Below are 26,981 nucleotides of genomic sequence, written 5' to 3'. Positions count from 1 at the left end.
ACCTGATTTCTAGGTAAAGAAGAATCTTTATTTTGTAGCATGCTCTTACATCATGGCTTCTCATATACAAGATATTGCACTGCACTTACTATAGCTGGGTTTCAAATTATAGGTCATGATATCTCAAGTTGATTGACATCTTAGAAATTCTAAGTTTGACTATTTTACATTTGAAAAGGCTGTTATACACCCTTATTAAAAGCACACACTACCTACAAAACACCAAACAGTGTCAAAATGTTGTTCCAGCACATGCTCTTCCACTTTGACGTAAATTTTAATTTTAATATGACAGTTTCCAAATTATGATAACTTGTATACATTCATGAATTTTAATGATCCCAGTAACTTTTTATTTTTATTGAGAATCAGTTTAGTTCTACACAGTAAATAATTTTAAGAACAGGTGCAAAACTGACAATAACTTTCAGTTTCACTCTCATGATGCATACAATAATTCTAAATCTATATGCATCTCTAGCACTCTTCTATTTGTCTTCTCTGGACAAGTCTGTTGGTTCAATGTTGTCATAACATTTGGATAGTTTAGCACTACTGAAGTCAAACCCTGGGTTCTGTAAAATATCAGTGGTTTCAAGAATATTAACTAATTCTGACATAGTATCATCTTTTACAAACACACATGGAAACTGAAATTTAATTAAGTCTGTTACTTTGCACATGGTACAAGAACTTTAAGACATGAAGTATTGTTATGGACATTCTGCACTATCTCTCCCAAATTTTAAAGTGATAGACTAGAGGAAAGACAGCTAGTCAACAGTGCTAGTTGATAACACTTAAGCTATGATCATTATTCTTATGATGCACAATTTTGTGGTAACAGGACAGGGTCCAGCATATACTACCCATACTAAAACAATAAGCCTCTGTATAACATTTCAACTTACCACCTTCAAAATGTGTTTTATAAGTTATCAGTGAACTTTCACATTATGCCTCCAAAAACATTTAGCTTGGTTTATGTTATCTTCTATCAAAGTTGAATAGGTAATGCAAAATTATTAATAAAAAATTAAAAGCTCGCACACATCTATGTTCAGTTTACATACAAAAAAGAAAAAAAAAATGTTTACTGACAACTATTTTCATAAAATAAAACTGAGTTTAACAGAATAATTGCATTTGTACAAATAAACAATACATGTTTAGAAATAAGCTCTAGACCAGTCTTAGGTTTTCACTAAGACCCACATCAGAACATTAATGTGTCACTATAAAACCCACATATCTGTATTCATATGGTGTGAGAATATTCTGGTCCATCCAGCATAAATTAAATTATTCAAGATGTACACGGCAGAAATGACTTGTGGCAGTTATCTACATACAACTCTGCATTTGTTAATACCAGATTAAGCAAAAGGTTTACTTCCAGCAGCATATACAACTTGATGGTGGTTGTGATACTAGAATATTTTTTTATGTTCTTAAAAACCTAGAAAAGTTTCACAAACAGTTTCATACATTTTTACTATGACATTGGCACAGTTTGCACTATCTAATGCTTACTTTTAAAATATAGAAAACAACTAGAACAAAAAAATTACTTGCCTCAATCTGAAACCTTTCCAGGTCTAGTTTTTTCATCATTTCGAGTCTAAGCCAGGGATCAGGTGCAAACTGTCCAATAAGGAGAGATTCCCAGAACTTTTCAAAATCTGGAGATTCTGCCTTGGTGAGTAAAATAACTATCTGTTTCTGCTCCTCTACGATTTTATTGAAACAATTATTTTACCTCAACAAAAAACACACTGAGCTATAAGAACAGGAAAGCTTATTATAACTGTTTAAAAGTGGTGAAGCATTTATTTTGTGGTCTCAACTCAAACTACACAAAACTATGCTATGATTCATTCATATTTTAGTAAAATAAAAAGTTGGAATATCAGTTACAACAGAGCCTTACAATAATAAAGAAATGCCTGATTAATATCATAAATTATATTTGCACAATTAAACAACTGCACAAAACATGCTCACTTTTTCATGTTTCTAATTTTACGGACTCTGTTACAAACTAGACAGCATAGTTGTCATAAGAGTTTGTGAATAAAACATCAGCTGGCCTATGGTGCATGTATTCCAAGATTATACAGTTGTTAAATAAACTGGCTTCACAATAAAAATCATCTTAAGAGCACTTGATGTTGAAAAATCAATAATTTACAATGTCACTAGAAACATTTTGGGCCCACACTTAAGTGCATTAAACCCTGAATAATACCATAAAAATTAGAATACAGGATTAGAGAAGAATTGGAAGAATAAAATAAAAACACAAAAAATAAATGCTGTAAAGAGATTGAATAAAAATTTGTAAAATTAGAAATAGAATTAACACGGGTGATTTTAATTGAAATATGTTATAGCTGAAAAGCTTTAACTCGACAACCTATAAACAGTTGGTTTTAAATACAATGTGATAGTATTTTAACATTTAAAACAATCAAAAGTTATGTGGGGTGAATTAAATACAACAAATATCATTTGTAGGTGCATGAAAACATTTTTTATATCAACTATACAGGGATGTATGTCCTGCTACCGGACTGATGTTTTGCTCAATTTGTCAGGAATATGACTAAAGTAGTGGAAGGCAGAAGAACACCTTCATAACAGGATCTTCCAACCTGAGAGCAAGTGCTGTTAAGGAGTATGAAAACAGTCGAGCCCACAGTCTAATTTGTCAAGCTAATACAGCAAAAGAAACACCTGATTTAACTCCCATGATGAAAGAATTGAGCAAACTTAACCAGACTAAGAAAGATCGTTTGCTTGTCCTGTTCAGGACTGTCCTTTATATGGCTTTGAATGCCAAACCATTCAGCAATTTTCAAGAGCTTCTGTTGCTGCAGGAGCACACCTTTGATATAAACTTAACAGAACATTATGCCAATGACAAACAAGCAGTTATCTTTATGAAGTACACTGTAGAAACAATTAGAATTAATGTCAGATCTCGTCTGCACGCCTCATTATTCTTTGGCATTATGACTGACAGCTCAACAGACACTGCCAACATTGAGCAGGAGATAGTCTATGTAAGATACTTGGACAGTGACTGTTACCCAGTAACCCACTTCCTGTGTCTGCAGTCAGTTGAGAAGGCTGATTCTGAACACTTGCGACAAGCACTTAGTTCAGGTAAAGGTTTCTTAATTACTTGGGTTAAGAATTTTCTGGATTTATCCTGAATTCCTAATTAAGAAAAATTAAAATGGACAATATTTCATGTACATTTGTGTTTTAATTCAGGTTTACATAGTCATTCCATTATTACTATACATCAGTGAAAACTCAAGCATTTTACAATTGATTTAAACCAAGAAGAACCACATATTTACCACTGACAGAATTGGAGCTTAACCTAGCACAACTAGCGTAATAGTTAACGGAGCAATTGAATTTTCCAAAGTACAAATTTACATTTTTTGTTTTTACAGAAAGTAACTAATATTGGGTACTGATTTTTTGTACTTGCAGCATTGTCCATAAATGATTCTCTTAATGACTTGATGACAATAACATTAGCCAAGAATAAGACCTGTGATCTTGCAAGCACAGAATTACTGTGCAAGTCTGTATAATCCTGGCAGAAGGATAGTAAAAAACCAGACGATTTGTGAGTCCACATGGAACTCTCACACATAGAGACAATAGAGATACTGAGTCTACATCAGCTGATGTCTTAGTGCTGGATGACTAAATCTACCAGTTTGATTGATGTGCCATTTTTAATAGATACAAGGCTTGTTGCCACTTGCTTTGAAATAATGTTTCAGTGCCATAAATAAAATGATTCTGTTTTATATAATAATTATCTCTACTTGATTTCTTATTTTTGGTAATGTCCAGTGACAATTTTGAGGTGTCCTGCTAAAATTTCAAATGTCTGGCAAGTTTCACTGTCCAGCAGGACATGTGTCCTGCTGAAAATTTAGAATATTTCTACCGCTGTGCATTTCTCATAATGAAACAACATAATGTCCTGCTAACTGAACGTTTTAGTCATAGCTTTGGAAATGTTTGTTTAACGTATGTAATTTCCTTGAGATTTTGTATGTATATAGTTGTTTGTTAGATTGGTTCCAACGTTATTGCATATAATGTAATATACACCATAAAACTTTAATTATTCACATAATTCACTTCAAATCCATATTTAGCCAATGGCTTAAAACTGGACAAAGCAAATTTCATCCTTCTTTAAACATTAACCATAATTATTTAACATGATACAAGATTTCCTTAAATTACATGTAAAAGTGTTTGTTAGATGTCTAAATGCATCCAAATTTTATCAACAGATAATATCATCAAACCACATGCACCCACAGAAAGACAGCTCATTTTAGCATCAGACTTTTGACGAAAATAATAAATTTACTTCTTCATCACATGGAACCTCAGAGAATTCACTAGTGCAAATGCAATTTTAGGTGAAACTCTATGTAAAGTAGAGGCATTCACACAAATACAAGTAAACTTAAATATCAATATGCACGTATATATATATATATATATAAACTTGTGGTCCAAGATCCCTCTTATGACTCAGATACCTTATAGAAAGTGTTGGATGTATCTAGTTCCTTCCTATTACTTACCAAGAAGGAGACTCATCACTTACAATAATGAAGGAAAGATTTATAGATCTATGATAAAACATGCTATATTATTCTAATTACAGTAAAATCTTGTATAACAAATCATTTCTTTCTCTGACAAAGAGACTGATCTCATTCTTAAGTTACCATTTGAATTACATTTTGCTGACTTTATAGTGTGCACTATCTTTAGGTGGATCACAGACAAATTCTTAAGTTCAGTTCATTCTTTGACATCATTAAACTCAACCTTGAAAACAGAATGCAGGTTAGTTTTTCTTCCATTTTTTTTCCACTCCTTTAATACTGTACATCTGCCGGATTGAAAGTAAACAGTCTCAAACACATGCTGCTGAAGGATACTCTGACTCTGTTGCTACTGAATGATTCACTAGATGGATGGTACCTAAATTACTTTATTAGTTTTCCTTTCCTAAAAGTTACTTTGCAGCAGTTAGCCATAGCCATGAAGGTTATACACCTCCCTGTCATTACACCATTGGCTGTAATTTTAAGAAAAAGATTTCCTTTAAAATGTGTGTTGAAACCTTTAAATTGGACTATAACTGTATTGCCAGATGTTAAAAAGTTGTGTTTGACAACTATTAATTAAAGGCTTCTACTTCTTTATAGTATGAATATACACTGTGTTGTTGTTGGATGTAGGATTCTTCTACAGTAGGTATCTGTTACATGTTTGCAATAAATTCAAAAATCAACGAACAGCACTCACTCTGCTTGTTTTCAAAATAATGTATATATTCAGACCCAGTTAAATGTACATACAACAAATTCTTTACACTAAATAGAGAACATAGGGGTATCACAAATGCTATACTGTTTTCTTCTTGTCAAAAGTCCACTTAGACCTATTCAGTTACTTTAATATTTCAGTTGACAAGCCAAACTACTTTTCCCTATTTATATTTCATTAGTCTCCTATATATAAATCATCTACAATGTGGCACAAGTTACTGCAGTCATGTACTGCTTTTCCAGTAATCATTTGGTCTTCTGAATTTAAAATATCCTTTTTTCAAAGTTCACTCAGGCTGATTCAGTTATTTAGTGCCATACTTTGGTGGAATAAATGTTCATTCTTTTTTTTTTCTTGTTAATCTTACTCTTACATATTAAACGATATGCTTATCACTTCTACTGAAGTTAACCTCATGCCGAACTTTTCCTTAGTTGTGACTTTACTCTTTTCTGCTATTTCCTGCTCATCTGTTACTGTTTATGTTTATTATTCAATTGTTTGTTCACTATATTCTCAACATTAATCAGTTTTAAGCACAATTTTGAATAATTGTCTGCTTTTAACTCTCTTAGAATAAAAAAAAAATTTTAAGTCATAAAATATTCATTCACAAAATTAATTAATAATACCAAAACAGTCTTTCATATCATGACATATATTAATTTATGTTTGCAAAAGATAATATAAAGAAAGTTAAAGTGTTTAAGATTATTGAACAAGACTGAATCCGTAACATGTATAAAGCAAGATACTAAACTGAATAAAAGACTGAAAGCTGTAATGAACACAAACTCACCTACAGTCCATGTGCTGTCATCAGGAACAACTGTTCTGCATAATTCACCCTAGAAGTACATCTAAAACACTAGTATACTCAAAAATTTAAATAGAAGGTGATTTTTGTAGTTTTATATAAAATTAATCTCAATCAATAATACAAAAAAGGCACATAAACAATACATCATCATTTGAATGTATGACACCACCAAGTAAGACACAATTTGATCAATTGAAAATGTGAACATTGAGATATAGAGTATTAAGTGATACAGAGGATGGTCAATTAAACATGACACTATCACTGGAATACAGGATATAATCTAAAGCACATTATATTACAGTGAATACAAATATGTCAACCATACTACATCCAGTCTCAAAGAGGATTCTCACGATTCAATAGACTCAGTAGTGGTTGTCATTTGAACCAGGAAGCAACACATCAGTTTAGTGGTTCTGCATGTAATTTTTTTTTTTTTCTGTTACTCTCATCTCTAATTGTTTTGTCTTTTAAGCATTTATCATCAACATTAAATCTGCTGGTCTTTTCTAACTAATATCAGCCAAGCACTCTTTGATAAATATTTCCACAGTATATTCATATTTACATGAAACACAGCTTCATAAGTCTCTTATACCTATAATTTTGCTTATTTACACAAAGATGTTTTTGTTTTAAAAAAAACAACTCGTTACCATACAAAGAACATTTTGTCAAGACTTGATTTCTGAAAACCTGCAGGAATGTAAAGTAATTGTCAAATCTACAAAAGCAATAAACAGATATGTTGTATGACATGAAGTAGAGAGACTCATTCGATTTCCATCTGGGTAAAACCATTACAATTATATCAAGCCTTCACAAGTCAGCTAGAGTCAAAGCACAGGTTTATTTGCTGACATTTCTAGGGACAATCTGTTTATTTGTGACTGTGTTTTTACATCACACATGTACTACAACAAGGTTAAACTTTCTATGACCAATAATTAATCACACAAATGCTGTAGATAAGCATTAAGTGGCTTTAACCTGTTATTAAACAAACTAGCCCATGCACTTCTGCTAACCTTGAATCATAGATCACCTGGCTTTAATGAATCATTCACAACACATCCACCACTTACCATAATTCCTTCTTATAGTCATGTTTTTGAACTTTGACATTACTTAATGCCATAAATACACTGAAAGAGCTTTTCAAATCAAATTTCTATTAGAAAGTTACAAAGTTGATATCCTTGTATTTGTCTGTATAGTCACATAAAGCTGAATAGTTCATCCTTTTCTTTGGTTTGAGTTTGAGGTAATAGGCTTATGCTCATTAATCAGTATTATAAAGAGTAACTACATCACATTTAAGATAAATCTGGAATGAAGTGCATGAAGAATATAAAGTATGTTTAAATGCATAACCAAGGTTTAACAGATTACAACATGAACATGAAACTGTTAAATTATAACAAACAAATTTTATTCTCATGTTCATGTTCTAAAGAATATATTATTCCTGCATTAAAACTTGTGTAAAATAAAGTAAGTTTTAAAGGGCATCAAAAATTGCATTATCTGAAAAGGTAGTCTGTATAAATACTCATCTCTATACAGAACTGATAGGTTTTACCTTGCACTGCTACTGAAAAGATTCTTATGATTGTGGCAAGCCTTGGACAAAAATATCCACTTCTACACGTATCAACATGCAATACACCAGTCTAATACCTAATCATCACTAGACTGTAGCCCTTCATCAACATAAGGGCAACACCTCATGTATTAACGGAAACTTTCTTGATGAAGCAATAAAAAAACTGGAAGTGGAGAGGACAGACGGATAATTCTGTGGAAAGGTAAGAATCTATACGAAGTAGATTTTCAGACAGAAAAATGTAAACTTCAGAAATGCTGCTAACCTCTCTAGCAAACTGATAGCTAGAATGCCACAGTGATAAGATGGTTGAGGGACTGGTGTAGATAAAGGTGGAAATTAATGAGTTCCTTTCTGATGATACAACATAAGAAAGGGAAAACTTATACACTATGTCAATGACTGGGTGGGGACAACCTAATGGGACATCATTTGGTAGCAAACCATATCTAGCTCATGCAGGAAATATTCTTCATCCAGTAATACAAGTGGTAAAGCAAAACATATAGTAGAAACCTCCTTCATGGTGCTAAAGTGCTGCATAGGTAGGAAGAATGTAAAGACTGCTCAATTATCCTGTATATTTCAGAGGTTTGACAGCGTAGTGAGGATAGAACAATAAGTTAGGCCCTACAGATTGGAGAAATGCCAGACTTAGCATAAAGAAAGAAGAGTTATCCAATATCTGCAACAGAATGCAAAATCCATCCAGCTGGCATAACTACCAATACTTGTGTGGTTCTTATTGTAGGGTGGTGGCTTGTACTACACTTCTACACAAATCCTCTGAGCCCTATTTCTAACTTAAGGTGCAGACAGTGGGATTACACTGACCCAAAGAGAAAGTCTTTTTATCAACCACCTTGGTTGCTTTGGACTGGAAAAGGAATAGTTCTCCTTTTACACCATTAGAAGAAAATGGGATGAAGGGATATGTTTAGGGTAGAACACCAGAGTGGTGATAAGACTGAATGGGCATCATTGTATCTTCATGAGGTCCCATGCTGATAGACTGTGCAAAACATTACACAAAGATAAATAGCATGCTAACCAGTTTTATGGAAGAATTAATTTCAACAGGGAGCACTTAGCAAAGACAACCTGGCTTAACACTATCATCTTCTATTCAATGCAGATTTCAGGAAAGAGAAATATTCTCATTGAGGAAACACTGGCAAAAAGTGGGTTCAATTAAGTACAAAATAAGATGATTATAAGAACTGCAAGAAAATGAAATGAATAACTTACCTCCTTGAAAACTAGAAAATGATAACTAGAAGGAAAGAAAACCCATGGGAAAATGAAAATTTAATTTATATGCACTGTGACACATGGGTGTTGGAAGTTCTCCACATCCCCACCCCTAAGATAAAATCTAGAGTACACTGATGACTAGAGACATAAAAAAAGGTGTAAAATGATGAACTTTATGAAAAATTACATAAAAAAGATGAAAAGTTTCATCACCCATAGAATAGAATATTAACCAGATAAGTTTTGAGCCTAAAAGTGAAGGAGATAAGTTATGTGAGGAAAAGGAATCACATGAAAAGGAAAAATTAGCTTTTATATCTCAAAGGAAGACAACACAGTACAAGTGAAATAACAACAAATTGTTCTAATAAGTCAAGAAAGATTATTGAAGTTAGAACAACTGTACATAGAAGAAAAATGATTGGAGAAAACATACAATCACTATCTGGGAAGAAGGAGTTGTCTTGGAATAAAATCATCATGATTTTATGATAAATAGTATGTAAGATGTCTTCCACAAGCAAGGAGACTAAAATACATAATTAGAAATAAAGGTGGATGGTACAGAGAACAAGTGGCCAAAGGTTTGATTGGGGAATATATGAGAGCCCTGAGAGCTAAACAGAGGTTCCAGTCAGGAAGAGGAACCAGATGGGAAGAATGATTGATGAAAAAATGTTCTGAAAAGGAACCAGAAGAAAGATTAGGGAATAGATGGAAGGTCACTGACTGACATAAAAAAAAAAATGGTTCAGTGCATTTGTTCACAGCATACACAGTCAGTGGTGTAGGAGCCTAAAGTTATGACTAGGAAAGTGGAAACATACTAGGGAGAAGAATCAAAATGGTGTCAATAAGAGCACTCACAAAGAGGGAACAAATTAACTGAAACAGACAAAAGAGACCAAAGATGGTGGTTAAGGAATATCTCAAGGATATTGATTCTGATGAAAAGTTAGCACACAGAATCACACACAAAACCTGCAAAGAATTTCAAAATAACACTTCAAAACTTGAACACTTTCAAATAGTAAACTATTTTTCTTCAGAAGAATATAAGATGATGATTAGTAAGTGCAATGTAACACATAGGTATAGATGTTGATGGGTAAACCAGATGTTTAAAAATGAGTTGATTTTGGAGCATAGCCAATCATTACTGAAGATTTTTATGTCAGGTTTAGCTTATAACAAAAGAAATATGTATATTACATAAAAGATGTAATAGTGATAATACTTAAAAATAGAATAGAAAAGTAAACCTCTTCTATTTCCCACATCCAATCCACAAAGCCTTCTTAATCCAAAGAGCATACCTCTGTGTGCCAAACTTCTACTCTACTTCCAAACCTCATTTTTGTTTCTTCCAGAACAAAATACAACTCTTCTCTTAAACACCATATTTATACAGAAGTTACAGCTTCCTATCCTGTTTTCAACAGCTGTTTCCTAAGCCCTAAACCTGACACCCAACTCAAGAATCCTGCCTCATTCAGAACCTTGCAACCCAAAGTACATACATTTGTAGGTCACACCTCCATTCTTACAAGGCCATTTGCTATGACTTCTGAAACAATCTGAAAACTTACATTTCACCCTTCTCCTAAATTCAGTACTTATGGAGAAGTTAAGGCTCGCACTTTTATTCCTAATAATCTTCTAGTAAGACCTAATTCTGATGACCTTCCAAACTTTACAACCTCTGATATTTTTCAGTGATGTCGAGAAAACCCACTTGTAGAGAAATATATATGCAAAACCGGCTCGTAAAATATTTTCTCAACCCAAACGAGCCGTTTTTGCATATATATTTCTCTGATATTTTTATTCTTTCAAATGCAGAACCTTCTGTACCTCTTGAACAAAATCTTCCCCTTGCTATTCATTACATTCCACTAAGTTCTAAACCTGAGAATTTTCTAACTTTAATTGACTCTGAACCTTCTCCCAGTTCCATGGCAAAGTTTTAAACTCTGTCCAGCTAAACAAACCCTTCACCACAAATTCCCAAGTGTAATCTGACATAAAACCTAGCTAAACTTTCAAACAACTCAGAAACCTGAATGATAGAAGACTGAGATACGCTCACTATACTTGTGTGTTAGGAGAAAGTCATTTACAGAGCTAATAACAAAGTGTTTTGTTTACAAAGAAAATACATCCTCAGTTACACTTATGAAATTCACACAAGACTTTTGCAAATCTACAATCGATAATCTTGACAAGAAAAGTGCCAATACCCACTTTGAGAACACAGTTTATCCTACTGTTTTTCTAATAAAGTATTTCAAAAATCAACAATCAACAAACATATCATGACCTTTCCATTTCACATAAAAATAAAGGATTTTTCCCACCAAAACCTTAATAACAGAATACTAATTTTAAACAAACCCATATTGATACTACATGTTAGCCTTTTATTAATAACTCTAATAATACAAATATGTACATTGAGCCATTCCTAAAATAAACTCTACTTCCAATTCCTCTACTTCAGTCACTTCCTGGTCCAATTGATCCAAACAGAAAACATTTAATGTCATCAATCTGTCCTCTAAAATATTAACTGAAACTCAATTTATACTTCTCAGTAAGAGTCTCAATTTTTCTCCTACTACTAAAAACACAGATAACTTCAATGTCATTTCTGACCAACAAGAATATACAAACAGATCTCCATGTTAATACCCACAGTGCCAAATTAAAAACATACTGGACAAGAGTCAATGTTAAAGGAAGGGCTCTAAACTGGAAAACCTGACTTTCAAGGAAGAACCAGAGTAAAATGTTAGTTACTGGACAATCAAAAGACAAAGAACTGCTTTCAAAACATCAATCTTGGTCATCCAAAATTCATGAGAGAATATTCACCCAAAAGTAATTGAACCATCTAGTGAGAAGTGAAATTGTGAAAATAAGTTAGTTCAAAGACAAAAGATATATAATAGGTTGCTAATTTCCTGTCTTTTCAGTAGAACAAGAAAAAGACAAGAGTAAAACCCTAGAGCAGAGTTGAGGACTTGTTCCACAGCAATCATAATCTGAAGAGAAGATGCACCTTGCCTAGGCACTGAAGACACAAGGTATCTAAGGAGGTGAAAAAAAGAGAAAAGTAAGTGTGGAAAAATAAGGAAAGCCTGTGTGATCTAAAGATCTTTCATACATAAGAATCCATAAATAAACAAAATCAAAGAATCAAGTTTCCATCAAACCAGAAGCAAGTAACCTCCATGATCATTGACAATCAGCCTTCTGAGAGGGAAACTCCACAAAGCTCCTGAGGTAGACAGAACTCTTGAGATCTCTTAGATCAAGCAAAGCAAGAAACCATAGTGAGAAGAGATAACTAATGAGTTGCCTCAGCTTGAACTACCAGTTTATACAGAACTCGCTCAGAACTTCATAATAAAGAAAGGATTCTTGAAATAAATGGAGAAAGACAAACTTCAGAAAGTAAATCAATCTCAAAAACAAAAAAGCCACGTTAGTTGAACATTGTGGAAGAAGAAATCAAGGCCATGGTAGAAAATGGGCAGGTGCGATTGTCCCCAGAGTAAAAGCTATGCAAGACAGAGAAGAACAAATTGTGGGACAAAGGGAAGACCAACAACAGTAACGCTTACAACCTGTAACTCATAAAATCATGGCAATACACCATAAAGTAAAATTATTCAGATCTTGGAGGGTAAGGCCAATTAACTGAGTATATGAAGTTAAAATAAAACTATATGAGCATGAAAACAAACATCTAGGAAGAAGAAGAGAGAAGACAGTCAGAAGAAGAAGGATGTTCACACAGCAAGAGAGCCCAAGATTCATTAAGAAACACTGTAGAAAGAACATGAATGTCATATTTATATGTAATCAATGCAGGTGGTAGGAACAAAATCACTAAAAGATGAGGCAGACTCATCTAAAGGAATAGAGCACAGGAGGTCAAGAATCTCAGAACCACAATTAGAATGGAACAAACTACCTGGTGCACAGTAGTGGTAATATTACTGGCCATAACATTAACTCTCACTACCATTGAAACAGTAAAAGAAAATTCCAAAAGTGAAGTATCAAAAGCTTAGGACATGTCAGAAACATGGATATGTAAATTGAAAATTAAATTAATCCACAATATCATTTACCTTTTTTTAAAAGTAGATATTATATGTAAATGGTGTGCAGGCATTGTTAACTGACTTAACAATATAAATTTTAATTAATTATCAAAATCTAAACTCTGGGTAAATAATGATGGAAGTATTTTAGTTACAGAACCATGCCTCAAACTTTTGAAAATGTAACCAAAAACTGTCATTTGATTAGGAAAAGAAATGAAATGAATGGAAGAGAAAAAAATGATTTACACAAGCATTTCTAACTAAAAGGTAACTTTTTTGTAACTTTCACAAAAATAAAGGAAAAAAAAGAACTACAAGTATGAATAACAAATAAGAATTTAAAATAATAACTCAAAAAGTTCTGTAACTCATAACAAAAATTCATATCTAAATCACTAACAGTGCTGAGGAAAGATTTTTTTTTTTCCATTAACACACGTATGTGGAAAAATGTGTTGTCCTACTGTAAAAGACTATAACAATACCAATTGCAAAACATATTGCTACAGAACATGTTAGTACATGTAGGGGTGAGAGTGTCATTCAAATCTTGGTAAATGCACAACATTCTTTTCAGAAGTCCTGTATATAGGAAAGCAGTGTTTTGAGAAATACTGTTTTATCACTGCATCATAATATTGAAAATTAAATACTAATTTAAACAATTAAAATTTTGTTCAGTTTAATTTCTACATCTTTTGTTTTTTTAAATAAAATCAAAGTCACCCACATCAGTGCCTATTTAAGTTATGTAGTTACTGTGTGATTCAAAACATAGAAAACAATTAATACCTTCAAGATTTCTTTCCCTTGGATACTGCATTCAATAAACTTTGGCCTTATACTGATATGTACATCTTTTCCTCGAGTTCCTTCTTTTACAGAAATTTCGATGAATACTTCAGTCACAGTCTGCCACCAACGACCCCATGAAGTCTCACAAGCCACAATACTACTGTGTTCATCAAAGTGTGACAAAGGCATCTGGATGAATAAAAAATTCAAGTGATTAAACTATAATCAAACGTGTTACATTGCCCTAACAATATTTGAATCATAAAAAATATAAACAGAAATACTATCAATAACACAATTAATACCATTATTAATTTGCTGAGCATTTCTATATTTCACCCAGTTTCTTCAGTCAGTTCTTTACACTGTGTGTTGTAATAACAGACAAAACCATAAAATTATTTGATACATTGCAATATTTGGAACCTACCAATCCTTATTCTCCCACAACTTATTGCTCAAAAAGTTTAATATTAAACACCTTAACACATCAACTGGGCTGATGAAAGACAAAAAGACTCATCAAACACAATCTATATATGCAGCATAATAATTTAAAGATAACTGTTTACATCTCAAAAGCCAGATGGCCAATATGTTTACAATTAACATATTTGCTGCCACCAGTAGCATTAAAAATTCCAATCCTAGTGCTACTTGAGGTGGCATATGCTGCAAGTGAAATTTGACTTTGAAACATAAGTATTTGTGACCCACCAGTTTGTCACATGGTTCACAACTAAAATTTCTAGACTTAGTAAAATCAAGCCTAACATTAGTTCAGTGTTACCATATTTATAACTTTTGACATAGTGATGACTTACATGAATAGCTTAGCTACTGTCTTGCCCGTAACAATATTTTAGCAGCGATTTTTACTCCCTCAACCTGATTTATTAACTATATTTTTGTATGGTATTTCCAAAGAGGATTCAGGCCCAAGACTGAAGAATTTTGGCTACAAATCATACATCATAAGACACCTTCTTTACATGTTAGCATAGCCAGGCAGCAAAAGCTGGTCTGTTTTGTCATGCAAGTTGAAAGTCTGAATTGTATCTCTACTGATTTCCTTGTTTTATACATGTTTTGATAATAGCTTGTATAAAACTTATTATGATTTTCAGGTACTAGTTGCAAACACATTCAGTCATGCTCATTCCTGAACAACCAACCTTGTCATAAGACTGTTACTAGTTTAAAGATCAGCTTCTCATAAATTGTAATTATTTCGTACAAAAGTATTAGCTTTATATTGTCGCTGGTAGTTCACTTGTAAGTCGCTTGAATTATGTCTAACATTCTCTTACTCTGTTTTTACTTTAGTCTAGGAAAGGATTGCCAAATTAAAATTTTTCACACAATCAACGCATAACGTCTTCTGTATAATTAAAAATTATACGTTGCATGATTATAAACGATTGGTCTCATTTTTTAGCATAAAAATAGGGGACTTGTTTTAATCAAACAAATTAAAAAGAAAATAAGTAATGCAACAGATGTATACTGTTGTATAGGCTGTAGACTGTTTTCTGCAAGATAATATATATCTAAGGTTGCAATATGTAACCGTTTCACAAGATAAATAATAACATGAAAAAAGATTTCAAATCTATATTGTCTATTGTAAACGAAAAATTTGAAGTACTTTCTCCAGAAATAGAATGAGTAAAAAGCAACACCTACTCTCTTCCTCTCTCAGGTTTTGTTTACTAAAGATTCACAGTCTCGCCACCTGTAGTCATATACTATTGTTTAGAAAATTAAATTACAAGAAAAAAAGGAGCAGGACAAATAATTTGTATTCTAAAGTCGGTACGTATGAGTATTAAAACTTTAATTAAAACAAAGTAAGGACAACGTTTCGACTTTCTTAACTCTTCTTTAGGTTAACAAAGAGAGTTTGCAACTATATGTTTTAGGTTATAAGAAGACAAACTATTATGAATTACTGATAAGTAATTAAATTGATATTAAAACTCAGTCGTTATGTTTATAACTTGATCATCTCTATCAAACACTTGCAAACAAAATGTATTTCACTGTATCTGAAGCATGTCCACTAGGCGACATAGAAGCTAACTAGCATTAAAGAACCCAATCTGAAATAATAGGATTTAATCTTTTCAGACTTGTCCCCGGCTAGGGTAGCAGTAAGTTTTCGGATTTACACTGCCAAAAAATCAGGCGTTCGATTCCCCTCGATAGACACAGCAGATAGCCTGATGTGACTTTGCTATAAAAAAAATACACCCACACACTTAAAAAATTTCCTTGCATTGTTATTCCCACTGATACAAAAACTTAATTTTTTGGACGAGCAAGGTAGTTATAAAATGTTACTCGAATCGAGAAGGTAACTCCAATCGTATGAGGCTGGGGGGGGGGGAATATTTAATAACAGTTTGAAACAGCATCAGACCGCTACGAAGCTGTGTAAAGAGAACCAAGTATAATTTCGACTGTTTTGTGTTAAGAATAATGAACAAACACCTGTTAAGAAAAATAAAGCCTATTTCTTTTGAATATATAAAAAAGTAACAACTCTTTTTGCTCTTCCAATAAAAAGTCCGAAAAACGTCAGTGTATTTTACTGATATACTGTCTAAGAAATTTTAAATTCCTAGCATAAGTCATATTTGATTGAACTAATTACAAAAATAAATAAATAAATAAACAATACTTTACTTCAGATATATGTTTTTTAATAGTAAAGATAAAATCAGTTGTTATGAACACAATAAGAAGTTTTAAAGAAGAGAACTATACAAGGGTATTTCGGCAATTCGACATTATGGGAACATCTGATGAAGTAATATTAAAATAAAAGTTAATTAAGCCAATCCTAATTTCAAATGATTGGTGGTTAATTTTTGTCCATAAGTTTTTTTCGTGTAGTTTCTAACTATTAATGTATTTATTGCACTTTAGTGTAATCGCTTCTTAACGTGCAGGTAGTCCAAGTTGAGTCAAATAATATTCCACCAAAGCGCTAACATTGTTGTTTACTTTGGTTTATAGTTTTAACATGTTCTGAGAACCTTAAATGGAGTTCTCTGTCAGTCTCTCTAATTTACTATTCACTACATAAATAATGTTTTCTAGTACATAGTTCCGATCTTCCTTCTTTTATAAATGGACAGTCTTTTTTCTTTTCCATTTGGTACATGAATTACTTTTCAAAACATAGATGAAATTAGAACTTTTTTAAAAGTTTTACCAGGTCGGTAGGCAATTTTGATATTGAGATTTAATTTTCTCACTACATTTTTTTTACATTGCCTTAACGTTTCTTATAAAAATTGCATAAACTGCGAGTGTTAACATTCTTCTTGATTTGCCAATATCCGATTCTATAGCAAAAGTATGTAAAAAAGTTTCAGATCTATCTTTTGTCTCAAACAAGTCACTGCCTAAGAAGTTCCCGATTTAATACTAACAAAGTCGTAAGTTAATTATTATGCAAAAATTCTGGATTCAACACAGTAGCAAACACTCAGCAACTTTATGTTTACAAACCTATGCTGATTCATTAAATTTGTGTGAACAGATGGATGATTGGACCAAACAAAGTAATGCATATGCGAATAAACAACCTCTGTGTAAGCTATCTTAAAGCACTTGATATGTAGCCAGTGACAAAATAAAGTGGGTTTTAAAGGATGGAATTATATAGCTTTCACAAAGTGTGTTGTCCTTTCCATTAATAACTTTTGAAATGCCAAGACTTTATATGAACTTTAGAGAGGGAAATGCAGTGAGTTGTGTTGATAGTTTTACACTCCCATGGGCAAGTGAATTACCAATATTTCAACAACTTGATATCTAGATACTAGCAAATTAAACAGGATGATGAGAGTAAATCTAAGACTGCTCTCAACTCTCAAAATAGTTTGTACGAATTTTGCTTTACACTATTTAGCCTGTTTAATATAATATACCAACCAGTTTTGAAAGATTATTTGAGCCTACCCTGAAGGGGTTGTAATGAGGAGGATGTCTGGTCTATGTTGACGTTGTCTTTATATTTAGCAATAAGAAATTGGCTCCAGTCCGCAACCCAACAACAAATCCAGAAATTCATTGTTTTTTATGGTTATGCTTTACATTGCCGAAAGTTTATGACCAACTTCTCTAAAATTGCTGCACCATTATCTTCTCTTATTAAACCTATTGAGCATGTCAGAGGAATTAGGAAGAATAAAGTATTTCAGTACTTAAAACACGCTTTAGTTAAAGATAGCTGCTGTGCTGGCACGTCAACGTGAATTTTTGGTGGATAATAATGTCATGGAATATGGGATGACGTTATCACAATTATAGAATGAAGTGGCCTTCATTCAAACATTAGCGACATTATCTGTATGGTAGAAAGTTCATCATTTGTATGGACAATTCCTGGCAAAAGTAGTTTCTGTACTTTGCAATCCTCGAAAATGTGGTTTATCATTGTATATTAAATCACAAATAACTATTTGTTGTACTACACTATCCAGGCTTACAACAAAAAAATGCTTATGGATGTCGTACAGTATGATGATACTCTATTATGACTGGAAATCCTATCAGTGGTTAAGTACAACAGTTAATACTTCAGGTAGAGCAACTCAAGTACCAAGCCAGGTCACGTACGAATAACAGCTATTACACGCTCCAAGACATGTTCTCAGTAATTACACTCTCCTTTAATTTTGTTTTTCCAACTCTTGTTGCAAGCCTAAATCTCGTCTGCGAGTTAAATATGTTAGCATAGAGTCTCGGTGAGTAGTGCTTCTTTCATGAAGATCTTTCAACAAAGCACGAGGAAAATTTAGAGGCAGAAAAATTTACAAACAAAGCAGTAAACTGATCCTGTTGATGGTGAATAAAAAAATCACTCTCTCTTGTATTGCTCACCATTGTCTTTTACCCCAAAGAAAAGGTTTTTGCGAACAGTATCTCATTGGTTGGCCACTATTGAAAGTCTGGCAAGATTTGCCAAATGGCCCACTGTGGTGTTGACAGTCAGTAAGTCCACAAGCAATCCAATGAACCACATCATCAGCAGAAAAATCGAGCCACAACCCTGAATCTTTTGCTTCAGTTTCTTTATCTTTTGTAGCTGAATCATTTGACCATAGTCCAGTAGATTTTCATTTTCAGCAATTAATTCAACTTCAGACTATCTTGCAGAGCAACTTGCATCAACATTAACACTAGAAATATCAGGAGAATTTGCTGGAAAAGTGAGATCAGTTGTGAGATTTGTGCCAGTTGAGCCAGCCTGTGACACTTCAACGTCATCATGATGTTCTGACCTTAAAGTGGTACTTGTAGGTGTAGAACTTGGTTCAAATTCAATCTTATTAGAGTCAGAAACAGTAAAATCGACTTCTGATGTCGGAAATGGGTTTTGATTTGGTAGATCATGTTGTATAAGTTGAGTAAAAAAATAGTCAACTTTCCAGTCATGGCCACTAAATCCAAAGCCTTTTGTTGGTTCTTTTTTGCCAGTTTTCTCTTTCGTGTACTTCTTAATTGAACACGTTTCATCTTGCAGTCTGAGAAATACAGAAACAAAAATAGAAAAAAAAACACAAAATAATATGGATCACATATCATAACACTGAAATTCATAAAGTAAAATGTTGGTAGGACAGTCAAACATACTAAACTCTAAGTCTACATTTTGAGAAAGATTGTCAGAAAGTTATCCTATGACTTAGGTCCATCAGCACATAAACATGAATTCATAAATACATTTATTGATTTGCTGCATTCTAATTGGTTGAAAATCATTCGAGACCAATCTCAAATCGATTCAAGATTGGCTTCAATCCATTTTAGAAGAATTAGTTTTCAGTCATTGCAAAAGTTTCATTAAGGTTGTTGCTATGGTAGCTGTATGCAAGAAGCAATGTCAATGGTAATATGCAAATCCATTGTGAGCCATAAAGTATTCTGAAACAATTTGTAATCAACAACACATACTGTAGTAGCCTATATGCATAGTGATCATTTTGTACTAGTACACATACATAACATATAATCAATTGTAAACTGTACTGCACATTGAACCACTAAATACTGGATTAGGCCAAGGCTAAAGTACCTTAATCCTAACCAAATTTTCTATCTGAAGGATAAGTTGTAACCTCAACTTTGAGCTCAGGTTTGACCTGGGGACTTTAGATGAGCCAACAAACCATACATCAACAAAATAGGCATATTTCTGAAACTTCATCAGTATGCCTGGATGCGAAGGCAAATTCAGAATGACGGCCTCAAATTGGGAATAATCCACTTTATTATTCCAGGCTACAGTAGCGTTTCCAGTGTACTTACACTAAACTAGTTACAGTACTTAGGTCTAACGTTCTTGTTACTCGGTTCTCATATAACAACACTAACGTTAGGCCTAATGCTAATACAGGGTGGACCGTATGTCCCCACCCATCCATATATCTTATGTGTCCAGGATGTCACCAGTATTCTTGCGCTTATGTACCCACGTACTTGTTACAATATATACGCTCTTCAAGTGTAAATGGGCTTACATCGGTCATATTTCTCTGAAAAAAAAAGAAACAAATTTATAATACATGCGTAATTGAATATAACATAATAACATATGGATGGGTATGGACTTACGGGCCACCCTGTACATTACAACTGAGGCCACTAACGTTAAGCCTAGTACTCTGTATTAACCTTGCTCACATAAACTTGTTCAATTCATGCACTTTTTTAAACAATCCTATTTTTATTTTGTTGATTTGTGGGTTTTTTACAATACCTTTGCATGACCACGGTGCCACAGAACTATACTGCTAGTAGTAGTATGGTGTATACGTAACAACGTTAAGAATCATGTTGTCGTTCACGGCGAAGTCTACGCAGTTTGACCTAAAAGGTCGAATTATCGCCTTTAGACTGCTCCGATCGGTCAATTGTTTTCCCAGCTTTTTCAGAATGTAATAAAACACATACTGATTTGAATTTATAGTCACAAAATAGTTGAATTACATCTCAAAGTTTGTCGTCGTTGTCTCTGTGATTCTGTCTCGGATTGCTCGTTCGTCTCATAAAAAAATATTACCAGAGGGCCGGGTCGGGGCCTTATGACGTCAGGATAGGATCAAGGAAGCAGTAAAGAGAATATAATTGTGATCTCCATTTTGGGGTCTCAAAATGGCATATTTGACAAAATTTTGTTGGCTATTTATGAATGGGGATAAAATTTAGGATGCCAGGTCTTAAATCATAACCTTCTCCAGCAGGTTTATTCCCGAGAGATCTGGTATGGAGAAGAGATAGATCAGTCTAGATGTATTGTGTTGACTAGAATGCCCATCACTCCATCATGGCAAAGAAGGTGAACCAGCCAGCATATCTACAGTTAAGAATGCCATATTCATTTTCACACCCAGTTTAGTGACCCACACTTTCAAGATAGGAAAATAGTATACTTGGTTAGTGCGTTTTCTCACTGGCTTATTCCTCTTACAAAAATCACATTCCAACCACATTCTTTGAATATTTTCTGAGGATTACTCGTCTAGATTCTTAAACTAAGTCAATGTGAGATTCCTGCTATTAGGTGAGTTTTAGTAAGATATCGTATCAAAGTTAATATCTTCTTAAAATGAAAATATACTTCTTATAGATACTTTACTGTCCTCACACTTCCTATTTCTGGCGCTTCTTTTCTGTCTAATATCGAATTGAAGATTGTGTTCCGCACTAAATAGGAACCCAGCTGTGACAGTTGAGTGTTTTAGTGAAGAGCTGTTCTTGCATAATAACATGCTACAACGCAATTGAACCACAGTCAAATATACTTTGAAGTTTAAACATGAACAATTAATGTGGGCTCATAACGAGAGGTAAAAATTATATCTGTTTTCCAGATGACTCAACAGGCCAAAATACAGTCTTTATTGAAAAACTCTAACGTACAACGAACGAAGACAGAACAGAATGGAAGAAGGACTGAACTGTACAATGCATTTAAGTCGAACGCGCGAACCTCACTGTGACTACCAAACCGACTGACCGCCTGGGCATCCTTGGGACAATAATGTGCGCTAGTTAAAACACAAGTTTCTCGAAAAATACTTAAACAATCACAAATATATAATATTCCTCTTAAAGCTCATCAAAAGGCAAACACGTTGTGATATAATGTCTATAAGCACGTCTATTAAATAAAAATACCTAAACAAAAACTAGCAATACAATTCGAGTAGAGGCTTCAGGCTGTTGAAATCGCTCCTTTTGTGTTATAATTATACAAGAAAATACAATATTTTTACTATCTATGATAAGATAATATATTGTTCTTTTACCATAAAGCACCAGAACTTTATTAGAGGGCGGTGATAATCTGAAATTTCATGGATTAATGAGGGCCACAAACACAGGTCTAATGAGGCCTGTTGTAAAATCGAGGCTCAGACTAAAGGGAGCGGAGGGGGGTGATGTAGGGGGCGTCTGGATCCGAGCGGTCCGAACCTGTCGTTAACTGTACACTAAACGTACACTATGGTCAGTGGCTTCGGTAGCTAAGGAGAGTAAGGCGTTTGACAATAAAACTGGCTAGACATGCATAAGAACAAATGGCGTAGCAAAACCGCACAATATACATATAAGATTGATGCAGCTACAAGCTACAAACGGCCTGCTAGATCTAGATCATAGGAGTTTACGCTTGGGAGTAATATTTTCGAATTTCATGCTCTGTTCAATCTGTTGTGATGAAAATTTTAATTAATCTTATACTACGTACAAGACGCAGGTATATTCTGTGATAGTGCTTGCAAGCCTTGCATGTATACTTAGGCCTACTGACTGATACTTACGAACTATCGCTTGGATCGAAAAGCTTAGAAGCACGCGTATATTAAAGATGTACTTTTCGGCTACTGAAAAAGCCTACATCTAGGCCTAATTATATAATTCGATTGGTAAGAACACGAGAATCACAAGAACAAACACACAATTTGTAGGCCTGTGATGCAATAAAACAATTCAACAGAGCAAACTGTAGGGGGAGGTGATTGTATGCTCCATACCCTCCGCCTAAAATGAGGGGGTTGTATCCCCCATCCCCCCAGGATCTACGCCCCTGTTTTTTACCTTATGTGATACGTTTTATGTTTACTAAACACTCCCTGTCATATGCCACTTCCATATACTGGTCAACTTGATTGATTACATTACTATAGTTTTGATAATTATCAAACAATTTAGCTTCCATATATATGATAATTTGAAATTTTTTTCTTTTCCTCACTCACTCAGAATAACTTGTTCCTTGACAATCATCATGCCTATGTTAAAAAAAAAACAACGTAAAACCATCATGAATACGTTAACTTAGTTTCTTGAGACAGCTATCATGTCTTCATCAATTAAAAACCGAAGTACAGTTATTATTATTATTTTAATGTGGCTCTGTAAGATAGCCATCATCACCTTTTTAGTTACGTATCTCACGATATCCGTCATTACCACTACACTGCGACTACAGTCACACGCACCAAAACAACCGTTATGACTAGAGTTGTTAAATATATTAACACGGCTATCATGAGAACGTTAATCAAACAACTGACAAGAACCATCAAGATTATACTAACGAAACAGTTTAGGATAACCACCCTAAAGACATTATTTGAATATTTTAGTGTAACTGTCACGACTGAGATAATCAAACAGATTACAAGAAGCACCACAACTATGTTAATCAGGTATTTTGTGATATCCATAATGGATACGGTAACTGCTTTAGGACAGCTATTACCAATATTTTAATTAAATGTTTCAAGACATCCATAAATATTTCTTTAGTCACAAATTTGAAAGTGTCTGTCATAACTCCCTTGGTTACACATCTACTGGCAACCGTCATTACTTCTTTAATTAACTAGCATATGGAAGCCATTATTGATACTACGATTAAAAACCTAAAGACAGCCAGCATGACGATATTAATCCAGCAGTATGTTAGAGTTATCACGAATACATAAGTTATACATCCCGGAAGAAACATTATTAGTATGTCAATTAAATTCTTGCAAACACCCATCGTGATTACTTCTAGTAAAATTAATATTGTGAAATATATGCCGCAGTTTTTACAGAGACTTCGAAATTTAATATCGGGATAGTTTTGTCCCTAAGCAACAATGTATATTGTTGAATATATCTAAAGTAGCTTACTACAAACAGTAAAACCTGTCTAAGGTGGAATCGCACGGGATCGAGTAAAATTTCCGGCTTAGACAGTGAACATGGATTTCCTTAATTATATAAAATATTTGAGCGGAATGTTATACCAGCTTGACTCAAGGGAAGTAAAACGTTTGTGTTATTCACAAGTTGTTATACTGTTTATGCTATCTTTATTAGAATAAGAACAAAAATAAACATTCAAAATACACATAAGTACACAAAATCTTAATCAAATTTATTTGAAGAAAGTATCCAATTTCAACTGTTTCGTTTTTTTAATGGGTTTTCTCATGCGGTTAAAAAGAAAACGCCAATTCTACGGCCTTTTCACGAAGTTCATTTTCCCCCATGCTGGCATGGCCAGGTGGTTAAGGTACTCGACTCGTAATCCGAGAGTCGAGGGTTCGAATCCCCGTCTCACCAAACATGCTCGCCCTGTCAGCCGTGTGGGCGTTATAATGTTACTGTCAATTCCACTATTCGTTGGTAAAAGAGTAGCCCAAGAGCTGACGGTGGGTGGTGATGACTAGCTGCCTTCCCTCTAGTCTTACACTGCTAAATTATGAACGGCTAGAGCAGATAGCCCTCGTGTAGCTTTGCGCGAAATTCGAAAGAAAACAAATCATTCTGTTTCTTTATAAGTCTCAAAATCATATTTTTTGTGAAATATCTGTAACATACATAAACTGAAGAAAACGCAAACGATTTGGTGGTATGACGTAAATGTTTACAGCCTTCATACTTAATTTTTCCCCACCAATAATCTTTGTGAAAAACGTTGTTTTTTGTTTTTTTAAGATTTTGAAACAGTATCTGCACAGATAAAACTTGTCATAAGATTATAGAGTTTGATTTTTTTATCTATAATTTATGCCCGTAATAACCGTCTATCGATTTGCAAAATCTTTTAATATTTGTAGAGACTGTCGATTGACCTTTTGTAGCAATGCTAGAGTAATATACAGTATAATTGACAAAGTAATGATGATCACTTAATTGTGCAAATCCTCAACTTTGCAATGCAAACTTAAACTAATTCAACCCTTCAATGTACTTTTAATCGTACCTGTGAGAAGAACAAATGACAGAAAAATAACTAGATTGATCTTCATCAGAACGTAAACATATTACCTTTGGGTTATCAAAAAAAAATCTATTGTAAAATAATCTGCAAAAATGTAAAAATAATTTCATTACAAGAAAATAGTCTCTCTTTCTTCGTCCTAAATAACAGAATCACTTGTTATTGTCTTTTTATTTAGCTTGTAAGTTTCCTTATATGTTAATTGTCAAGGGTGAAATTAGTGAAATATAAACTGTAAACAAATCTGTGTCTCTAGCTTCCCCATTTCATTAGGACAAAGGGATAGTGAGTTCAATTTCTACACAAAAATAACAAATATACATATGTATATTAATTCACGCTTCCTAAAATATAAAAATGTTAATAAAGGGTAGATATACTTACAAAGTCAAATTCAGTTTCATATCCCATTACAAAAGCAGTTAACGTTTTGCATAGTCTTTCTAAACGTTACAAAAGCGCAATGGACCAATATATGTAATACGCTGACTCTATATACATGAATTTGACCTTCATGCTATAGTTATATATTTATAACATAGAAATCTGGGAACACTGAATGTATGAATAGATACTTTCATCTATGGTTGTTTAGAAACAGGTAAATATAAATGTACAATATTACTTGGCTCAGCGATAAGACTAAGGGTTAATAACACTACAAATCTGGTTTCGATACTTGTGGTGAGAAGAGTACAGATATTTGTTTGTGTAGTTTTTCTGCAGAACAACAACACAACACTTTAATACATTACAGTTAGCGATACATTTGCAGAGTTTGGACATTTTTCAGAAAGATGTAAATAACATGCTACCTACCCTGTGGTGCCACTTTGTGGAACTATGCGCCTCCTATCAACATCACCCGCGAACTGTGAGCGAAAAATGTGGTTTGGATCTTTGAGAAGCTTGCTCCTGACATGTGCCCCATCAACACGCTCCTACTAATACTGCCTTCTGGTATCAGTTTATGAAACCATGACTTACGTAACCTTCTAGACCCCTCCCCCTGATGTCAAACCTCACATGACCAGATTAATTAGTATGTGACCAGTTTTGATAGAGACAAAAGTACTTTATAAGCACAAAACACCAAACACAAAATTTCATATCTCTCTAAGTCTATTTCTTAACTTTGAAAAACTTAAGTACAGGAAATATAATACTACATTTCAACATAACAAATCTGTTACGGACGAAGACAGAAATAAACTGATTTTTTCATCCTTAAATAAACCGGACGTAACATAATTTTTACAAGTAATTAAAAAAAGAAAATTAATTAAGCTTTAACCTTCGAGATTACCTCATGAGATTTATTGGAGTTGTTTGTTAGTTTGTAGTTAAACACAAAGTTACAGAATGGGATATCTGTACTTAGCGTACCAACCAGATTTTAAGCATTATAAGTCCGAAAACATGCTTCTGAGTTTCTGGATGGCTTCATTGGAGTTAATGAAATAGTAAAAGGAAAACAAGAAGAAATAAAAAAAAGTAAAACGAGATAGAAAAATATTATAAAAGAAGTAAGAAAAAATAGTAAATTATTTTAATGAGCAAGAAAATTCAAATATCAGGAAGAAAATAATGTTTAAAAATGTAACAGGTCTAATACCAATATCGTATTACAAGTGTAGTTGTAATCCTTCTTTGACATCATCTGGGAGGCGAACACGACATCAAATATTAATTCAATGTCTT

General features: G+C 33.4%; 2 protein-coding genes across 4 annotated transcripts; one reads left to right on the top strand and one right to left on the bottom strand.

Annotated features, from left to right (window-relative positions):
- Positions 1 to 9: 9 nt before the first annotated feature.
- LOC143257085 (nudC domain-containing protein 2-like) lies at positions 10 to 26,220 on the bottom strand. 3 transcript variants are annotated; one of them, XM_076515301.1, is made up of 5 exons: positions 15,668 to 15,761; positions 13,979 to 14,170; positions 6,188 to 6,236; positions 1,576 to 1,691; positions 10 to 575 (listed from the first exon to the last, which is right to left on the bottom strand). In XM_076515301.1, exons 2-5 carry the CDS (start codon positions 14,168 to 14,170, stop codon positions 489 to 491), a joined length of 444 nt encoding a protein of 147 aa, XP_076371416.1. In that variant the 5' UTR covers positions 15,668 to 15,761; the 3' UTR covers positions 10 to 488. The 3 variants fall into 3 exon arrangements, with proteins under 3 accessions (XP_076371416.1, XP_076371407.1, XP_076371396.1); XM_076515292.1 differs by lacking the exon at positions 15,668 to 15,761 and adding an exon at positions 26,100 to 26,220 and having other exon boundaries at positions 330 to 575; positions 1,576 to 1,730; XM_076515281.1 differs by having other exon boundaries at positions 330 to 575; positions 1,576 to 1,730.
- On the top strand, positions 2,606 to 3,744 carry LOC143257079 (uncharacterized). The gene is made up of 2 exons (XM_076515268.1): positions 2,606 to 3,168; positions 3,508 to 3,744. Exons 1-2 carry the CDS (start codon positions 2,751 to 2,753, stop codon positions 3,609 to 3,611), a joined length of 522 nt encoding a protein of 173 aa, XP_076371383.1. The 5' UTR covers positions 2,606 to 2,750; the 3' UTR covers positions 3,612 to 3,744.
- Positions 26,221 to 26,981: the final 761 nt, after the last annotated feature.

The sequence above is a fragment of the Tachypleus tridentatus genome, chromosome 1, assembly GCF_004210375.1.
Source record: "Tachypleus tridentatus isolate NWPU-2018 chromosome 1, ASM421037v1, whole genome shotgun sequence".
In the NCBI taxonomy this organism is placed as follows: Eukaryota; Metazoa; Arthropoda; class Merostomata; order Xiphosura; family Limulidae; genus Tachypleus; species Tachypleus tridentatus.
Note: the sequence above shows the minus strand (reverse complement) of the source record. Positions and strands in the feature narration are given on the sequence as shown.